General features: G+C 41.0%; 2 protein-coding genes across 3 annotated transcripts; one reads left to right on the top strand and one right to left on the bottom strand.

The window, feature by feature from the left end:
* Window positions 1–329: 329 nt before the first annotated feature.
* Window positions 330–4709, bottom strand: arsk (arylsulfatase family, member K). Its single transcript, XM_080893298.1, has 8 exons — window positions 4418–4709; window positions 4081–4210; window positions 3827–3986; window positions 3305–3590; window positions 3036–3207; window positions 2478–2702; window positions 1876–2091; window positions 330–1574 (listed from the first exon to the last, which is right to left on the bottom strand). The coding sequence occupies exons 1-8, from the start codon at window positions 4604–4606 to the stop codon at window positions 1303–1305; spliced, it is 1650 nt and encodes a 549-aa protein (XP_080749424.1). The 5' UTR covers window positions 4607–4709; the 3' UTR covers window positions 330–1302.
* Window positions 4710–6074: 1365 nt separating this feature from the next.
* On the top strand, window positions 6075–13853 carry arrdc3a (arrestin domain containing 3a). Of its 2 annotated transcripts, none has more exons than XM_080893300.1 (8): window positions 6075–6600; window positions 8482–8563; window positions 8684–8831; window positions 9131–9233; window positions 9394–9650; window positions 10263–10419; window positions 10518–10660; window positions 10759–13853. In XM_080893300.1, the coding sequence occupies exons 1-8, from the start codon at window positions 6321–6323 to the stop codon at window positions 10825–10827; spliced, it is 1239 nt and encodes a 412-aa protein (XP_080749426.1). In that variant the 5' UTR covers window positions 6075–6320; the 3' UTR covers window positions 10828–13853. The 2 variants fall into 2 exon arrangements, with proteins under 2 accessions (XP_080749426.1, XP_080749427.1); XM_080893301.1 differs by having other exon boundaries at window positions 6460–6600; window positions 8411–8563.
* The last annotated feature ends 497 nt before the right edge of the window (window positions 13854–14350 follow it).

The following is a 14350-nucleotide window of genomic DNA, read 5'->3' as shown; positions in this document are numbered from 1 at the left end:
GCTGGAAAGCCTCTTCAATTGTTGAGCTTTGTTTACAGTCTGCTTTACGTGCTATTGTCCACAGCCAACTACCAGTGCAGCGTGAAATTTGACAAGATTAAATAAACGGAGAAGTAAAAGGTTCAATCATTTTTAAGTCTGATCTGTAACTGAATAATTATTTATTAAACAATATTTTTAAAATCCCGTTTATCAGGTTCTAGAGTATTGGTTTTTAAACTTTAAAGATGCAACTAGACAGATCTAATTTTTTTCATGGTTTCTTATTTGTTTTTCTTTCACTGCAGAAAATGCTCAAATAAAGGGTCAAAAAAAAATTTTTTTTACCTTTATTTTTGAAGCCTAAATTGTTCTCCAGTTGTTCTTATAACCCAGTCATCATTGCCAGTTCACCATCATCAAATGCATGGAGTTTGAAGCAATAACAATAACAATGATAATAATATTTGTGGTCATTGCACGTGTACAGTGAAATTGGATATTATATTATCAGTGCACACATCTGAAAATGACTTACAAAAAAGTCCAAAATTTATATAGATATATAAAGAGCACAAAAATACCTTAAAATTCACCATAAAAACTTTCTAAAAAGGTAAAGTAAACTGTACATCATGCCACTGATACAACATGTTTTACATTCTGTGGGTAAACACTACACAGATGATTCTCTTAGAAAAACATGCACAGTCCTAACAGCATTTAGTTTTTGGAGGAAAATTATTTATTCCTTGTGTTTGTTCTGAAACTTCAGGGCAGCAGTTCAGACAGAAGGGGGGGGGGGGGGGGGGGGGGGTCCCAGCTGCATAGGGTAAGAGACAAGGTACACTCTGAACACCAGCATGTCTTTTTGTGTAGGCACAACACAAAAACGAGACAACCATTCACAATCACATTCAAACTTAATAGCAAATAAACCGATCTGCATTAACTGAATGTCTTTGGACTATGCAAATTGTCATCTGGGCTATGGACAATAATTAATTATAACTGATACTTTGGTTTAAATTACATAAATTATATACATTTAAATTACAGAAGTAATTTACACTACATTACAAAGAAAATCATGTAAAGTCCCTGAAACACTGGTGGAAATTTGTATGAAGGGGACGATGTCAGAGATGTAGACTGAAGTGTGTCATACTGTGAGCCTAGGACATCTGTAGGTTATCAATCACTGTAACCACTGCAGTACTAACATGAGACACCGCAGAACAGATCAACGACTTACACAAAGATCCAAACTTTATCAAAGTGCAATTTCAATTTGTTCTACTAGTTATTAGACATAAAATATCACTAATAGCCATAGAGCCACTTGTCAATGGCTCTCTCATTGGCTAATGCATCTTTTTGCCAATCCACATGCCACCGGAGGTTACCAATGACTTGACTATAGTTTCTCCCTAAGCTAAGGCGCCATGCACCGAATGCTTTTTTATTGTAGACGTGAACAGCTTCAGACACTTTTGGATAGTCCACGATGCTACGCAACTGCTTCTCCAGATGTGCTTGCACATCTGGGAATTTGTGAACCACATTGTGAAGTTCATCCTTGTCCAGTGTGAGATCTGCAAAAGAAAAGCAGGAGAAAAACAATTAAAGGACACTGTTACACCCCTCTGCAGCCCCTAATTGGCCACACCTAGTCAGGTGTGGATAAAAGCACACCTGAGGCGGACTTTCGAGAAACTCACTCGTTTTTGCCTTGATGGCACCAGCCATTTTACCTGCTATGCCAATTTAAGATAAAACCTCTTCTCACTAACACTCTGGTATTCGTCTCCTTTTTTATGTTGCGGCTTTTGAGCCGGGTCGTAACAGACACATACGAAGACAAGCTGAAGTTAGCGTCAGAAGCTTTAGGCTCACCAAAGAGTTGCGCGGAAACACTCAGGCCATCGGCGTACGTGATGTATTTCCACTGATCACTTCGCAGCATGTAAGTAGAGGCGTTGACGTTACAACCATGATATTCGCTGAATGCCCAGGCTCTCTGCTGTTGGTTAGAAAAAGCAATAGATGTGGACAGCAGAGGAAGGAGGGACTGGCCACTTAGATTCCCTACTGCTGAAATCCCAGCAATCTCTGCAAAATATAAAAATGTGTCACAACGTTCGATTTGAAATAATCAAATCAATATTTACCACCGCTTTCATGCTGTTTTTATAGACAGTAGTCAAACAGCAGTGGCAGCACTGAAAAAAAAGGCAGGAGGCTGAGCTGAGCACAGGTCAACTGGTTTGGAGACAAGATCAGAGAGGCAAGGCTGAGACGGTTTGGACATGTGCAGAGTGGATAAATGGAACAAAAGATCTCAAAGATGGAGAAAAAGAGGAAGACCACAGAGAAGCTTTGCGCATGTAGTGAAGAAGGACATGCAGAGGGCTGGTGTGAAAGAGGAGGATGTTAGGGAGAGGGTGACATGAGGCAGATGATCCACAACATCCTATGTTGTCTGTCTGCCTCCTTACCCAGCACAGTGGGATAGAGATCAACCAAAGATACAAGCTGGTTGACCTGCTGGCCAGAGATGAGCCCAGGCCCCATGATGAGAAGGGGAACGTGGGAGCTTCCTTCAAACATCGACATCTTATAGAACTGCCGGTGCTCCATGGCCAGCTCCCCATGGTCAGCCGTAAATATCACGACTGTGTTGTTAAGCACGCCGGTCTCTCTCAATGCAGAAATCACTTGACCTGGTGAGACAGAGCATGTGGAAGCTGGAGTAAGAGCCAATCCATTTTGGGATTTTCTGTGAATTCAATCAAAAACTTTATTCAAACAGCAGAGAAAAGATAGCAGTGCCACAGACAGTGTGTCTGTGAGGTTCATATGCTTTAACTCTCCACTTTTAAATCTTGTAAAAATGATGGTTTGTATCTTTTTTTTTCTACACTGCATTTGTAAGCTCAAAGAAAACACCATTCCAGGCATGTTTGGTTTTTTTCTTTAAGATCTCAAAACCATCGTTTCAGTCCAAAATAGCAGCTGTGAGACCAGAATGTAGCGAATTACTGCTGTCAACTAACCCAGCATGGCATCGGTTTCGGCGCACATGGCGTAATAGAAGGCCCGAATGCTTTTGACTTCATCGTCGGTAAAAACACCGCTGCAGTTTTTGGTGAAGGTGGAGTAGTAGTCAACAGGGTGCATGGCAGCCAAAGGCAACCATTTGGGAACAGAGATGAGGTCAGAATTCACCTGTGCGTAAGAAAAAAAAACAAAAATTCGTTTCACTCAGGGATTTTTTTTTTGACACAAAGTGCAATAAAAAAAAACAGAGACGGAAAAAGCATGCCTTTGTGAGCCAGTATGGTGACGTACGGAAGGTGGATCCCCCTGCAGTCTGCCCCAGGGATTCAGTCTTATACGGGTGAGGTAAATTGAGGCCAAGGTAAAGAGCGAAAGGCTCGGGTGTGGTGGACGCAGCTGTCTGGTGGATCCACTGCGTGGCCTTATCTGTGTTTTCCCAGTCTTTGCTCATGATCTTTACAGTTGACTTGTTCCCAACAAGTTCAGAAACAGGCCGGCCCTCTTGGCGCAGGAGGAACTGGATGTCTCGTGTCCATGCCTCAACTCGATTACTGCAACACATGTACAAAAACAGGAAGTGGAAAAATGTGAAAGGCACTGTTTGGAAACAAATGCAAATGCACGCAGACAGTCTGTTACTGCCACTAGCATTTTTCCTTGTGTGATTGTGTGTGTGTGTGTGTCTGTGCATAATATTAATTTGGGGGGAAAAAATAAGAAGAGGAAAGCGAAAGTGTTTTCCTACTGAGACCATGCTACACGTTAAACCTTACATTTACAACAGTACCTGACAGAGTGAGCCCCAGATGTATAATCCAGCTTGCCTATCATCTTGGTACGATACCCATTCTCCTTCAGCAAATCCATCCACGTGGTTGTGTTTGCATCTAAGCACTTGTAGTTGTTCCACGACTGAGTGAGGTGAACATACTGACCGCTCCACATTGCTGAGAGCAAAGTTTAAGCAGCTGAATTACAACATGCAATTTTAAAAGAAAGTCAAAGTAGATTTTTTTTCTAGAGGGCAAATATGTCGCTTACCTGCTCTGGAAGGGCAGCAGATGGGCGAGTTGGTGTAAGCATTAAGAAAGGTGGAGCCGAGCTGCCTGAGATAGTTTGTATATGGCAATTGTACAAGTTTGCTGCCAGGGTCAAAGGACAATCGACCATCCTCAAGAGACACAAAAAGTCATATGGGGATCAAGATACACAGATGCAAGTTGTACATGAAGATAACAAGGAAATATTCAACCACAAAATATAAAGCATCTCTGCAATGCTGTTGAATTTTGATGGACAATACAGCTTTCTCATTCTGTTTTAACCTATTAAGAGTAACTATCTAGTAATAAAGCACTGAAATTTAAGTCATACTTACAAATGCATCACTCATCACCATCACAATGTTGGGTTTGGATGCTTTCTGGCAAATACTTTGACCACATTGCTGAGAAAGGAAAATGAAACCCAGCACTATTATGTTCATGACAGCTTCGTGTCCTCCTGAAGTTATAGACGTGAAAGAAAAGACCCGTCGGAAAAGCATTCGACTTTTATTAGTGGGCATCACAAAGTTCCTGCTCGCCTACAAGCGCCTCAGCCTGATATGTTGTACACATCCCGGTTACGCTTTCAAAATAAGAGGTTTCATTTTTGTTGACGTTCTAACATGCATTAAAAACTGACTATTTATGCAAATATCACCGTTTAAGCGGAAAATTTTTTAAAAACAAATATTTAACATAAATCACACCTACTGTCAGTAATTCTAACACCAGCAGGAGATGAGAAGAACTTAGCAGCAAGAACACAAATAATATCAAAACCAATCTTACCTTAGCCTGTCATTACAAAATGCCAACTGTAGAGGGCAGCATTTATCTAAGCATAAAAAGAGCAAATTCGCACCACTCCAAACCCCTAATTAGATAAGGAAAAGATGTGTGGATGGAACTCTTAATCAAATACAATCTGTGTTTAATTAATTAGCGCCAATCTTTACTGTAGATCTAATTACGGAACATGGACACAGAGACATATCGCAATTTCTGTGTAACTAACTATAACTGTAAAGGCTCTCGGAAAGATGGCTCTAGGTAGCATAACATTACAAAATGTTATCTTATGCCCTGTAATTATCACTGAATTGAAATCAGAAGTGATGTCATTGGCCCTAACTAGCTGTTGGTTGAACCAACAGTAAGTTGCAGTGACGTTCAACAGGTGATACTGCCGCCCACGCTGGGAACAACGACCGCCGCGAGGTGGCGTCTTGATCCTCAGAGTTGTTTATCTTTAAACTAGGACTTCAGCACAAGGATGATGTCTGCCGTGCCGTGGATTCATTTAATCTTTCCACAAAATAATAAGTTTGATTTACATGCGAATATATAAGAAGCTGGCTGATACATTCACCTTAGATCCCCAGGCTAAACACTATGAAACAATTCATACTATTGACAGTGCTGCAGGCATCATCCAACAAAATCGAGCTCTTCTTATTTTTGGTGATTGTGCACAGATGCAGACGCTGCAGTAAATCTGATAATGTGAAACTATTTGTGTGGATTACATCGCAGATGTAATGTGTGTGTGCACAGAGACCAAATGCCGATGCAGGGCTGGGGTTGTAGAGCTGTAGACCTATAAGAAGATTCATAGCTGATGTATGAGCCATGAATCGTTGCTGCATCACATACCATAAAGCCAGGGCATCTGTAATTTCATTAAAATCGAGGGCCGAGAGGGTTCCATTTCTTCTCTCATTCTTTGAATCAAAAGTCTAGAAATAAGTCTGGGTGATACTTTGTTAGATCTGTTCGTATATTTTCAATAAATCGAATCAGATTTAAAGCCTCTCCTCTCGAACGATATTTTTTTGGCGAACATTTCTTTGTGTAGTCTTTCAGCTGTTTGACTTTACTTATCATCTGGTTGTGTGCCACACTTGTTCCAGAAGGCGGAAGGAGGGGGCAGTGAAGCCCCGCGCATGCGCCCAGAGGTTGTTTTTCCCCACACTGGCAGTCGTTTAAAGTGCGCTGAGCTACCGGGGTTTCCTTGTCTGACTGGGACTAGCGAGCAGATAGGCAGATGATAACAGCATCAGTTGCTGTTACTAGATCTCAATGAACTGCCCTCGAAGAAGCCACTGATCGTGCCTGCTGCTTTTTGCAGAGGTGGTAAACTGATCAGTGTCCGGAAAAACGGCTCTATGAGATATTTCTTCATTGAGTCTTTTCTTTTTTTTTAGTATTTCAAGGTCTGTGTAGCCTCTTTCCACCATGGTGCTAGGAAAGGTAAAGAGCTTCACAGTAAGCTATGACTGTCTCAATGACAGCAATGTCCCCGTTTTCTCGAGCGGGGACTGCGTCTCAGGGAGGGTGATCATCGAAGTCACCGGAGAAATCCGCGTGAAATCTCTCAAAATCCACGCGAAAGGATTTGCAAAAGTTCGTTGGACTGAATCGAGAAATGCTGGATCCAACACTGCCTACACGCAAAACTACACAGAAGAAGTGGAATATCTGAACCACAAAGACATCCTAATCGGACACGAGAGAGGTGAGGACTTGTTTTTTGATTTTATTTTCCTGCAGAAGTTCTTGCTTCTCACTTGACCTGATGGGTGAGATGCTCTTAGTGGCCTCGGGCTCAATGAAAGGTGTAGCTGAAGGATAACAAGAGTGATAGACACGATTAAAAAGTTGACCAACTTTCATAATGCTGCATTTTCTGACGGCGCTTGTCTGTATGATGTTTTTACGCTCGTAACATACAGCTCCGTGGTTGCTTGTTTGTGTCAAGGTGTCAGAATGAATGACAGCAGCTCTGCTCGATGTATTTAACGTCCAGCGTAAGATTGGTTTTGTTTTTGCTTCTCTTTATTAGGCCCAGAGAAATAAAGCAGTGTTTAGAGTCTCTGTAAGTGTATTTCATTGCAGAACCACATCTTAAAGAGTGTTTCTTTGTAGCTTTTCTTAAGTTTCCCCCTATTGTTCAAAGCGGTTCAATCCTGTTCAGAAAACTGGACCGGGAGAGGCGGGGTAAAGACGCAAGCCCCTACCTCCGGCTGCCTGCCATTGGCTGCGATGTTCATCTGTGGCTGATGACATCATTACCCTGCAGACAGAAAATTCTGCAACTTTTCGGTGAAGGGGGAAAAAAAGCTGTAAAATGTAGCTACCAGATGAAAGTACGTGCGGTTTGAAACGTATAAGGAGCTGCAGTGCTTGATACTTTGTTCCTATACTTATCCCTATGGTTAAACCCTTGGTAAACGTGTATTCTGCTAGGCGAAATGTTGTCTTGTTATAGGTGTGTTTAGCAGTCTAACTGCTTAACCAACGGTCATTTCTGTACTTTTATTTAGTGCACTTTTTAGTGCAAAAAAGGGGGAGGAAACCCAGACAGTTAAGGAAGGTAACATTTATACCGTTACGATAATAATAATAATGAAAACTATATACTAGCTCAGCCCTTAAGCAAACATGATAACTCATAAAATGATAGCGATAAAAAAAATAATTTTAATAAAATCGAAAGATTGTCGTTTAAAGTGGAGAAATTGCTGCAGTTTTTGTTCGGAGTATGCTCTTTGATACGTTGTTGCTGTGTAGTAGGTAGGTCGGTACTGCGGTGTCGCACAGTGAATGCGTAATGAAGGCTGGGTGGCTGTGGGAAGCTGCTCGCTCCGGTTTAGGCCGGTCTCCTCCTGCTGGAGTCTGCCGTTTGAGTGACAGCTCTGCACTTGTTTACCACACGGCTGCTGCTGCTGCTGCTTGGAGGGAGGGAGGGAGTGCTGAGCTGGCAGAAGCGCACCCTAGCTCTTTACAAAAATCACTCTTTGTGTTTTAACTGAAAAAATATATATTCATGTATTTTTAAAAAAGAAAAGAAAAAGAAAATGCAGTTCGAATTGTACAACCCTGTCCAAAACTACATTTCATTCTTCTGCTAGGCAGTGAAATTCTAAGTTTCCTGTACTTGTGCCCGATTTTTTTTTAAATGTAGTATTTATTTATTTTTAAAGCGCAGATTTAAGATTTTTGTCGAACCTCCACACAGCCCATAATAGCCTCAATGTATTAGCATCATACATTGCTAATACATCTCTTTGATTCACTTCATTGTTCTTGGGAATAACACTAGAAGAAAGAAGGAAGGGAAAAGGGCTCAGTTTCTGACACCATCAAACAATCAACTTCTTTTACTTTCCTCTAAATATTGGTGTACTGTTTATCTCTCAATACATTAACATAAGTTTTAAATCGGCCAGATATTATAGTAAATTCCTTTTTATTCTCTTTTTTCTCCCCCACCCTGTGTTTTTTTTTTTTTTTTGTTTTGTTTTTTTTTCTGGTATGACTTTCAGATGCCTTCGTAGAGCATTTTACGCAGGTATGGTATATATGTGTTTGGACTATTGTCCTCCTTGTTTTTCAGACGATGATAACTCGGAGGAAGGACTCACCACTATCCATTCAGGAAGACATGAGTATGCATTCAGCCTTGAGCTTCCACAGACGTAAGTGTTTCATAAATATTAGGAGACTTGCAGTTATTTTATTTTGGGGGTTTTTTTTTGGCTGTACTGTGATTATAACATTATTTCTCCCTTCTCTCCTGCTCTGCTCTTTTCCTGCAGACCTCTGGCTACCTCTTTCGAAGGGAAACATGGCAGCGTGCGCTATTGGGTAAAGGCAGAACTCCACAGGCCATGGCTCCTACCCATGAAGACCAAGAAAGAATTTACAGTCTTTGAGCACATTGACATCAACACTCCATTATTGCTGGTAAGCTTACGACTCAATTCACTTGACCAGTGAATGAGCCTGTTAGCTGGTGATGGCACTGAATGAAGGAAATAAAAACGTAGTATGAGTCACTTAGGGCATAATTTTCCTAATTATGGGGAATTTCAGCAGGTTACACTGTAGACACCCTGAATCATGGAAAAATAAATACAGAACAAGTGTTGAAAACATTTGGCTGCTATTTATTGTTATAACTATGGAGTAGCTGGTGTTTGATTATCAATCTAGCTTTTATTGTGGCAAAAAATAATGTCTTTATTTTTCCCCACCTTCCCCAGTCACCACAGGCCGGCACAAAAGATAAGACACTTTGCTGTTGGTTCTGCACCTCAGGTCCTATTTCCCTAAGTGCCAAAATTGAGAGGAAAGGATACACCCCAGGTAAGAATAAGTGAATAATTAATGACTTTCTTAGCTATCTCGTAACCAGATAAGTAAGTGGAAGTCCCTGCAGCTTCTGCATTGATTATCAAAAACACACCTGATAAATAAATGTAGATAAACTTCAGCTAACTTGCTTCCTGTCCTTTTAACTCTGTAGGGGAGTCAATCCAGATTTTTGCTGAGATCGAGAACTGCTCATCACGCATGGTCGTGCCAAAGGCGGCCATCTACCAGACTCAGACCTTCTACGCCAAAGGGAAGATGAAGGATGTCAAGCAGCTGGTGGCTAACCTGCGGGGAGAATCTCTGTCCTCGGGCAAAACGGAGACGTGGAACGGAAAGATGCTGAAGATCCCGCCAGTCTCCCCCTCCATCCTGGACTGCAGCATTATCAGAGTGGAGTACTCTCTCATGGTGAGCACAATAATGAGGCGTTTAGATCACTTTCACATAATCTTTCAGTGTATATCCAGATATTGTAGATTTGGAAACACAAGTCTTGCTACTTCCAGTACACTCCCCTGACCTTACCACCACCACATTATTACTTGTTTTAAGTGCCATTCTGTTGTAGAAGTTATATTTCCTACTAAGTCAATATCTCTTCTGGTAAAGCACCTGGCTGACTCAGCTCACATTGCCAAAACTAGGCCTTGGATTGCACCAGTTGTTATCTCCACATGCAGCTAAGAGCATTAGCCCAGAATATCTGTGGCAGCACCTGCCATCAGGGTGCTTATACCTGCTTTACACCATGAACAGAAATGCTAGGTTGCTTATACCTTTTGTAAGCAACTGATCTCATGACAGTGACCTACATATTGTCAAACTAATGCCTAACCCAGTCCTGGTTCGAGTACTTCTGAGAAGATATAGGAGCCATTTCATTTTATGCTGACTGCTCAGCTCCAGAGCCTTTTATTAGACTGATCATAGCCCTTTTACATTTTTTATAACCCTGTATGACATGTTATTTTATTTTTTGCATATGCTAAACGGTTGTGGTGTTCTTATGTCTGTGCTCAGGTGTATGTAGACATACCTGGAGCGATCAACCTGTCCCTGAACCTGCCTCTTGTCATCGGAACCATCCCTCTTCACCCATTTGGTTCCCGTACCTCCAGCGTCAGCAGCCAGTGCAGCATGAGCTGGCTGGGCATGGGTCTGCCTGAAAGGCCGGAAGGTACGTTTGATCTCATTGTCATGAAGCATCTTTTTCTATTTTAATCAAGGGATCGTAATCGCAAGAATGCTGAAGTGTTGTTTCGTCTTCATTTGCAGCTCCTCCAAGCTACGCTGAAATTGTGACGGAAGAGCAGAGACAGAGCTGTCTGGATGTCCCAGCAGCCCGCGAGGAGCTGGACGGACCTCTCTTTGCCTATATTCACGAATTCCGCTTCCAGCCCCCTCCCCTGTACTCTGAGGTAAGCACCAAATGGCAAATGACCTTCCTTTAGAGTCTCAAAAACAGTTTGTTTCCTTGAATAAACACCTTTTTTCCCCCTCTTTTCCCCCATTCTAGATTGATCCTAACCCAGATCATGCCAGCCGTACAGAGGAGCGCAGACTTGATGCTTGCCCATCACGCTGAGGATATCCCAGCAATTCCCCTGAGATGTTTGGGGAAACTCAAAGAAGCCTAGCTGTAAGGCTCAGCTTTGATTATTTTCTCAGCTGACAGCATTTACAAAATGCTGTTGACAATAAGAGGAAAAACAAGAATATCCAACCAAAAAAACCCAAACAAAAACGAGTGAGTCAGGTTGGACGAATCTGTTCCTGCCTTCCCTCAGCAAGAGAAATGGGAGTCACCAGTTCCGGGTGTCTTTCCTTTCCTGTGTCAGCTTGCTGAGGGTGACATATGTACAGATGAACATGTATCCATTCTGTATGCGAAGAGGGCGGGGTAAAAAAAAAAAAAAAAAGACCCTCTAGTAGCGCGAGCCCTGGTGATGGTATTGACAACGACAATGACGATGACGAGGAAGAACCGCCACGGCTCAGCCTGCCAAGCTCCTCTTCACCCCTGACTCTTCTGTACCTGTGGCACATAAGGACTTAGCTCCTCTCACAAAGGACAGAACTTGTCATGTCCGTTCATCAGCAGAACTCACCTTAAGGAAATGGGATGAAGAGAAAAAGGTGTCACCACCATAGTCCTGAAAGTAAGCTTTCAGCAGCAGCATCAGTCATCAAAAAAAAGCAAATACTAGGTCCTTCTGCCTCATTTATGGATTTGTTTTGCACATCTTGTTCTTTACTTGAGTTGTGTGGCTCTGTTTAATGAGAGTTTAAAAAATAATCACTAATAGTTTAGTTTCAGCCTTGCAACGCACCAGACTATGAGACTATGAGACTGAAATCTGCATCACTCTGAGTATCGCTGAGAGTAGGATTTGTTTTAAAAAAGCAAAAGCAAAACGAAGACTGAAAAGTACAAGAACAATGCACTGAAATTGTTTAAGTTGTTTAAGAATTTTCATTTTCTTGTGACTAACAACAACCAGACAGTACTTGTACAACAGACTTAATCTTTATGTGGAAGCTTTCTTCTTTTCTCTCTTTTTTTTTTTAAAACTACATTGCCTCCTAAGCTTGAATCTGTGGTTTCCCTCCTTGTTATTCTGTTCTCGTATTCGCTCCAGTCACAGAAAAGCTTGCAACAATTTTAGCTTCGTGGTGGCTCTGGATTTGGACTAGCAGGGTTGCAGACTTTTGCCACTCAATTTGAAGCTGACGGGAAAAGCGCTTGCTTGCGTGGGTGTGTGTATAATTTGTGTGTGTGTGTGAGACATAAAGTGGTGCCCTATTGAGGGACTCACCCTAATTGTTTGCAGCCCCTCTACTCCTAATCTCAGGGCAAGCCAGGCTTGCATAACTGCCCGACTAGCACTGTCTCAGGTGGTCTTCTCACTTGTTAAAAGGAGGAAAAAGAGAGAGAGAAGATAAAGTTTTGAGGTTTTTGTTTTAATTGCACTGCTTAGAAAAAATAATGAAGTTTTTGTTCACTACCAAAACGAGAGGCAGACCTGCAGAGGAGCGAGGCAGCTTTTTCTTTTTGAGACGAATCACATTCCCTTTATGTCCTGCTGCACTTTCCCACTTCATCCATTACAGACTTTACCAGACCAGTGAAGCCAGGATGCTAATTCCAAAAAAAGAAGAAAAGATGGAAAAATATTTTTGAAATAAGAAAGTAAATTCAGCACAAATGAAATGCTGGGAATGTTGCTAAACTTCTGTTCATGCTGGTCAGAGCAAGTAGTAGTAGTCGTAGCAGTAGTAGTAGTAAATTGAAATGAGTAATACATTGGTTTCCTAACTCATTCATGATAAAAGACCAGCTGTAACAGAGGTTCAGCATATTCAGGAAAAGATGACAAGCAGCACTTTAAAAAAGAAAGGAAAAAAAACACAAAATAAGAAAAAAAAAGCATTCAGTGGTGAAGGTCTGGATTTAATAACTACTTGGTATTAACCATGTGTTAGAGGATTTTTAAGTAAAGTGGTGTTGTGTAGGACGCAAATGCATTATTCAGTCTTTTTAAGATTAGTAACTCTTTTTTTTTTCTCCCTAAGTTTACATTTCAAAACATAGCTAAGGCAACTTTGTGTGTGTGCTCGGTGTGTGCATGCTCTTATCAAGATCCTGCTGGCAACTAACCGTACAGCTTCTGACAGTGCTCAGCGAACTGCAGATTATTAAAGTGATCTTATCTTAGTGGCCTTGACACAGAAAGGACTTGATCATGATGCTTCATTTTTCAATGTCTCTGCAACTCTTGTTCTCGTTTCTCTTTGTTTAACACTTGTATGTTTTCAGACCTTTCCGTGTTTTTTTTTTTTTGTTTTGTTTTTTTGGGGGGGGTTGGTTTTTTGTTTTTTAAATGGACAAAAAGGGAAGACAGAAAAAAGACATTTAAAGCAAGGGTTGTTTTAAACAAAGAAACAAAAAAAGACATCTTGGACAGGCCTCGATTGTGTCATTTTTTTTTTTTTTTTTCTGAAGCTGATGAGGGTTGACTATTATCTTTTTCCATGTATTTCTGGGCATTGATAGGTTGGTTTTTATAATTTTAACAAACAACCTTTTGGGTTGGTCTCCCTGACCTGTCTGATCCCCTTCAGGCCAGGGAGTGGCAGCTGTTGATCAGCACCCTTCTCCCTTCAAGAAACATTTATGTAACCTGGGACAAAACACTTTCTTTTTGTGGTAACTAATGTACTTGTTTTGCGATTCTTTGTTGGGGCTTTTATCTTAGGGAAACTGAATCAAGCTACGCGGTAATGAATAAGCTTACATATTTGTTTCAGGTGGGTCAATTCCATAGTCCATTTGCTTGGGCCTCAGAGTAGTCCAGTGTCAAAACTAAGCTAAATTCCTGACCTGAAGAAGGCAGGAACTGAAATGTTCAGAGAGATGGGATGTAGGAGATGGGATCTGAAACATTTTGGAAACAAAGTGCAATATTACTCAAAGAATTTTCTTCATTTTCATTTTTTTTTCCATCACGATGATGTATTGATATTCTATGAATATACTATGTTCTGAATGCTTTAACCTTTCGTCTAGTTCTTCCTCTTGATTTGAATAAACATTTGTTCTAAATTACACAACTGTGGTTCCTGTGTGTGTTTTCCCTCCAAAGCTGTACACGCAATAGTGTAGGCCAGTAGTTGCACACTTGTTCACCTTTCCTGCGTTTCACTGACTGCCATCATATACAACTGATCACAACAAAGCATCCTCTAAATACAAAAGCAAATGTTGTTTAAATGACTAATCATTATCCAGTGCTTTACTTAAAAAAAAAAAAATCTATACAAATGGGTCACAAGAGACTTACAAGCACACAGGCAGCCAATCATCTCTTGAAAAGTAGTACAACACTGCCCCTAGAGGTGGTTTGAAGGTAGCACTGATCCTTGCTGGCAAAAGATACAAGGTACTGAGAAGGACACTGAATGGGTCTTAGTTGGATCACAAGTACTAAGATATTGGACGATGCACACATTTTGTGTTAAAACCAAAAACATTTGTGTTAATACAACTTCAAATTCCCTGTAATTTTTTTTAAAATACTGCAGTATTTTTTTTTTTTTAGCCCAGTCTA

The sequence above is a fragment of the Rhamphochromis sp. 'chilingali' genome, assembly GCF_963969265.1.
Source record: "Rhamphochromis sp. 'chilingali' genome assembly, chromosome: 10".
NCBI lineage: Eukaryota > Metazoa > Chordata > Actinopteri > Cichliformes > Cichlidae > Rhamphochromis > Rhamphochromis sp. 'chilingali'.
The sequence above is the reverse complement of the archived record's forward strand: the minus strand, read 5'-3'. Positions and strand labels throughout refer to the sequence as shown.

What these genes read in the sequence shown, in the direction of transcription:
- arsk (XM_080893298.1), bottom strand. Translation starts at nt 4,606, where the DNA reads ATGCCCACTAATAAAAGTCGAATGCTTTTCCGACGGGTCTTTTCTTTC. An exon ending in CACCATACTGGCTCACAAAG is followed by an intron (nt 3,208 to 3,304) that starts GCATGCTTTTTC and finishes TCTTACGCACAG; the next exon opens with GTGAATTCTGACCTCATCTC. An exon ending in TCTCTATCCCACTGTGCTGG is followed by an intron (nt 2,092 to 2,477) that starts GTAAGGAGGCAG and finishes TATATTTTGCAG; the next exon opens with AGATTGCTGGGATTTCAGCA.
- arrdc3a (XM_080893300.1), top strand. Translation starts at nt 6,321, where the DNA reads ATGGTGCTAGGAAAGGTAAAGAGCTTCACAGTAAGCTATGACTGTCTC. An exon ending in TCAACACTCCATTATTGCTG is followed by an intron (nt 8,832 to 9,130) that starts GTAAGCTTACGA and finishes CACCTTCCCCAG; the next exon opens with TCACCACAGGCCGGCACAAA. An exon ending in TCTGCCTGAAAGGCCGGAAG is followed by an intron (nt 10,420 to 10,517) that starts GTACGTTTGATC and finishes CTTCATTTGCAG; the next exon opens with CTCCTCCAAGCTACGCTGAA.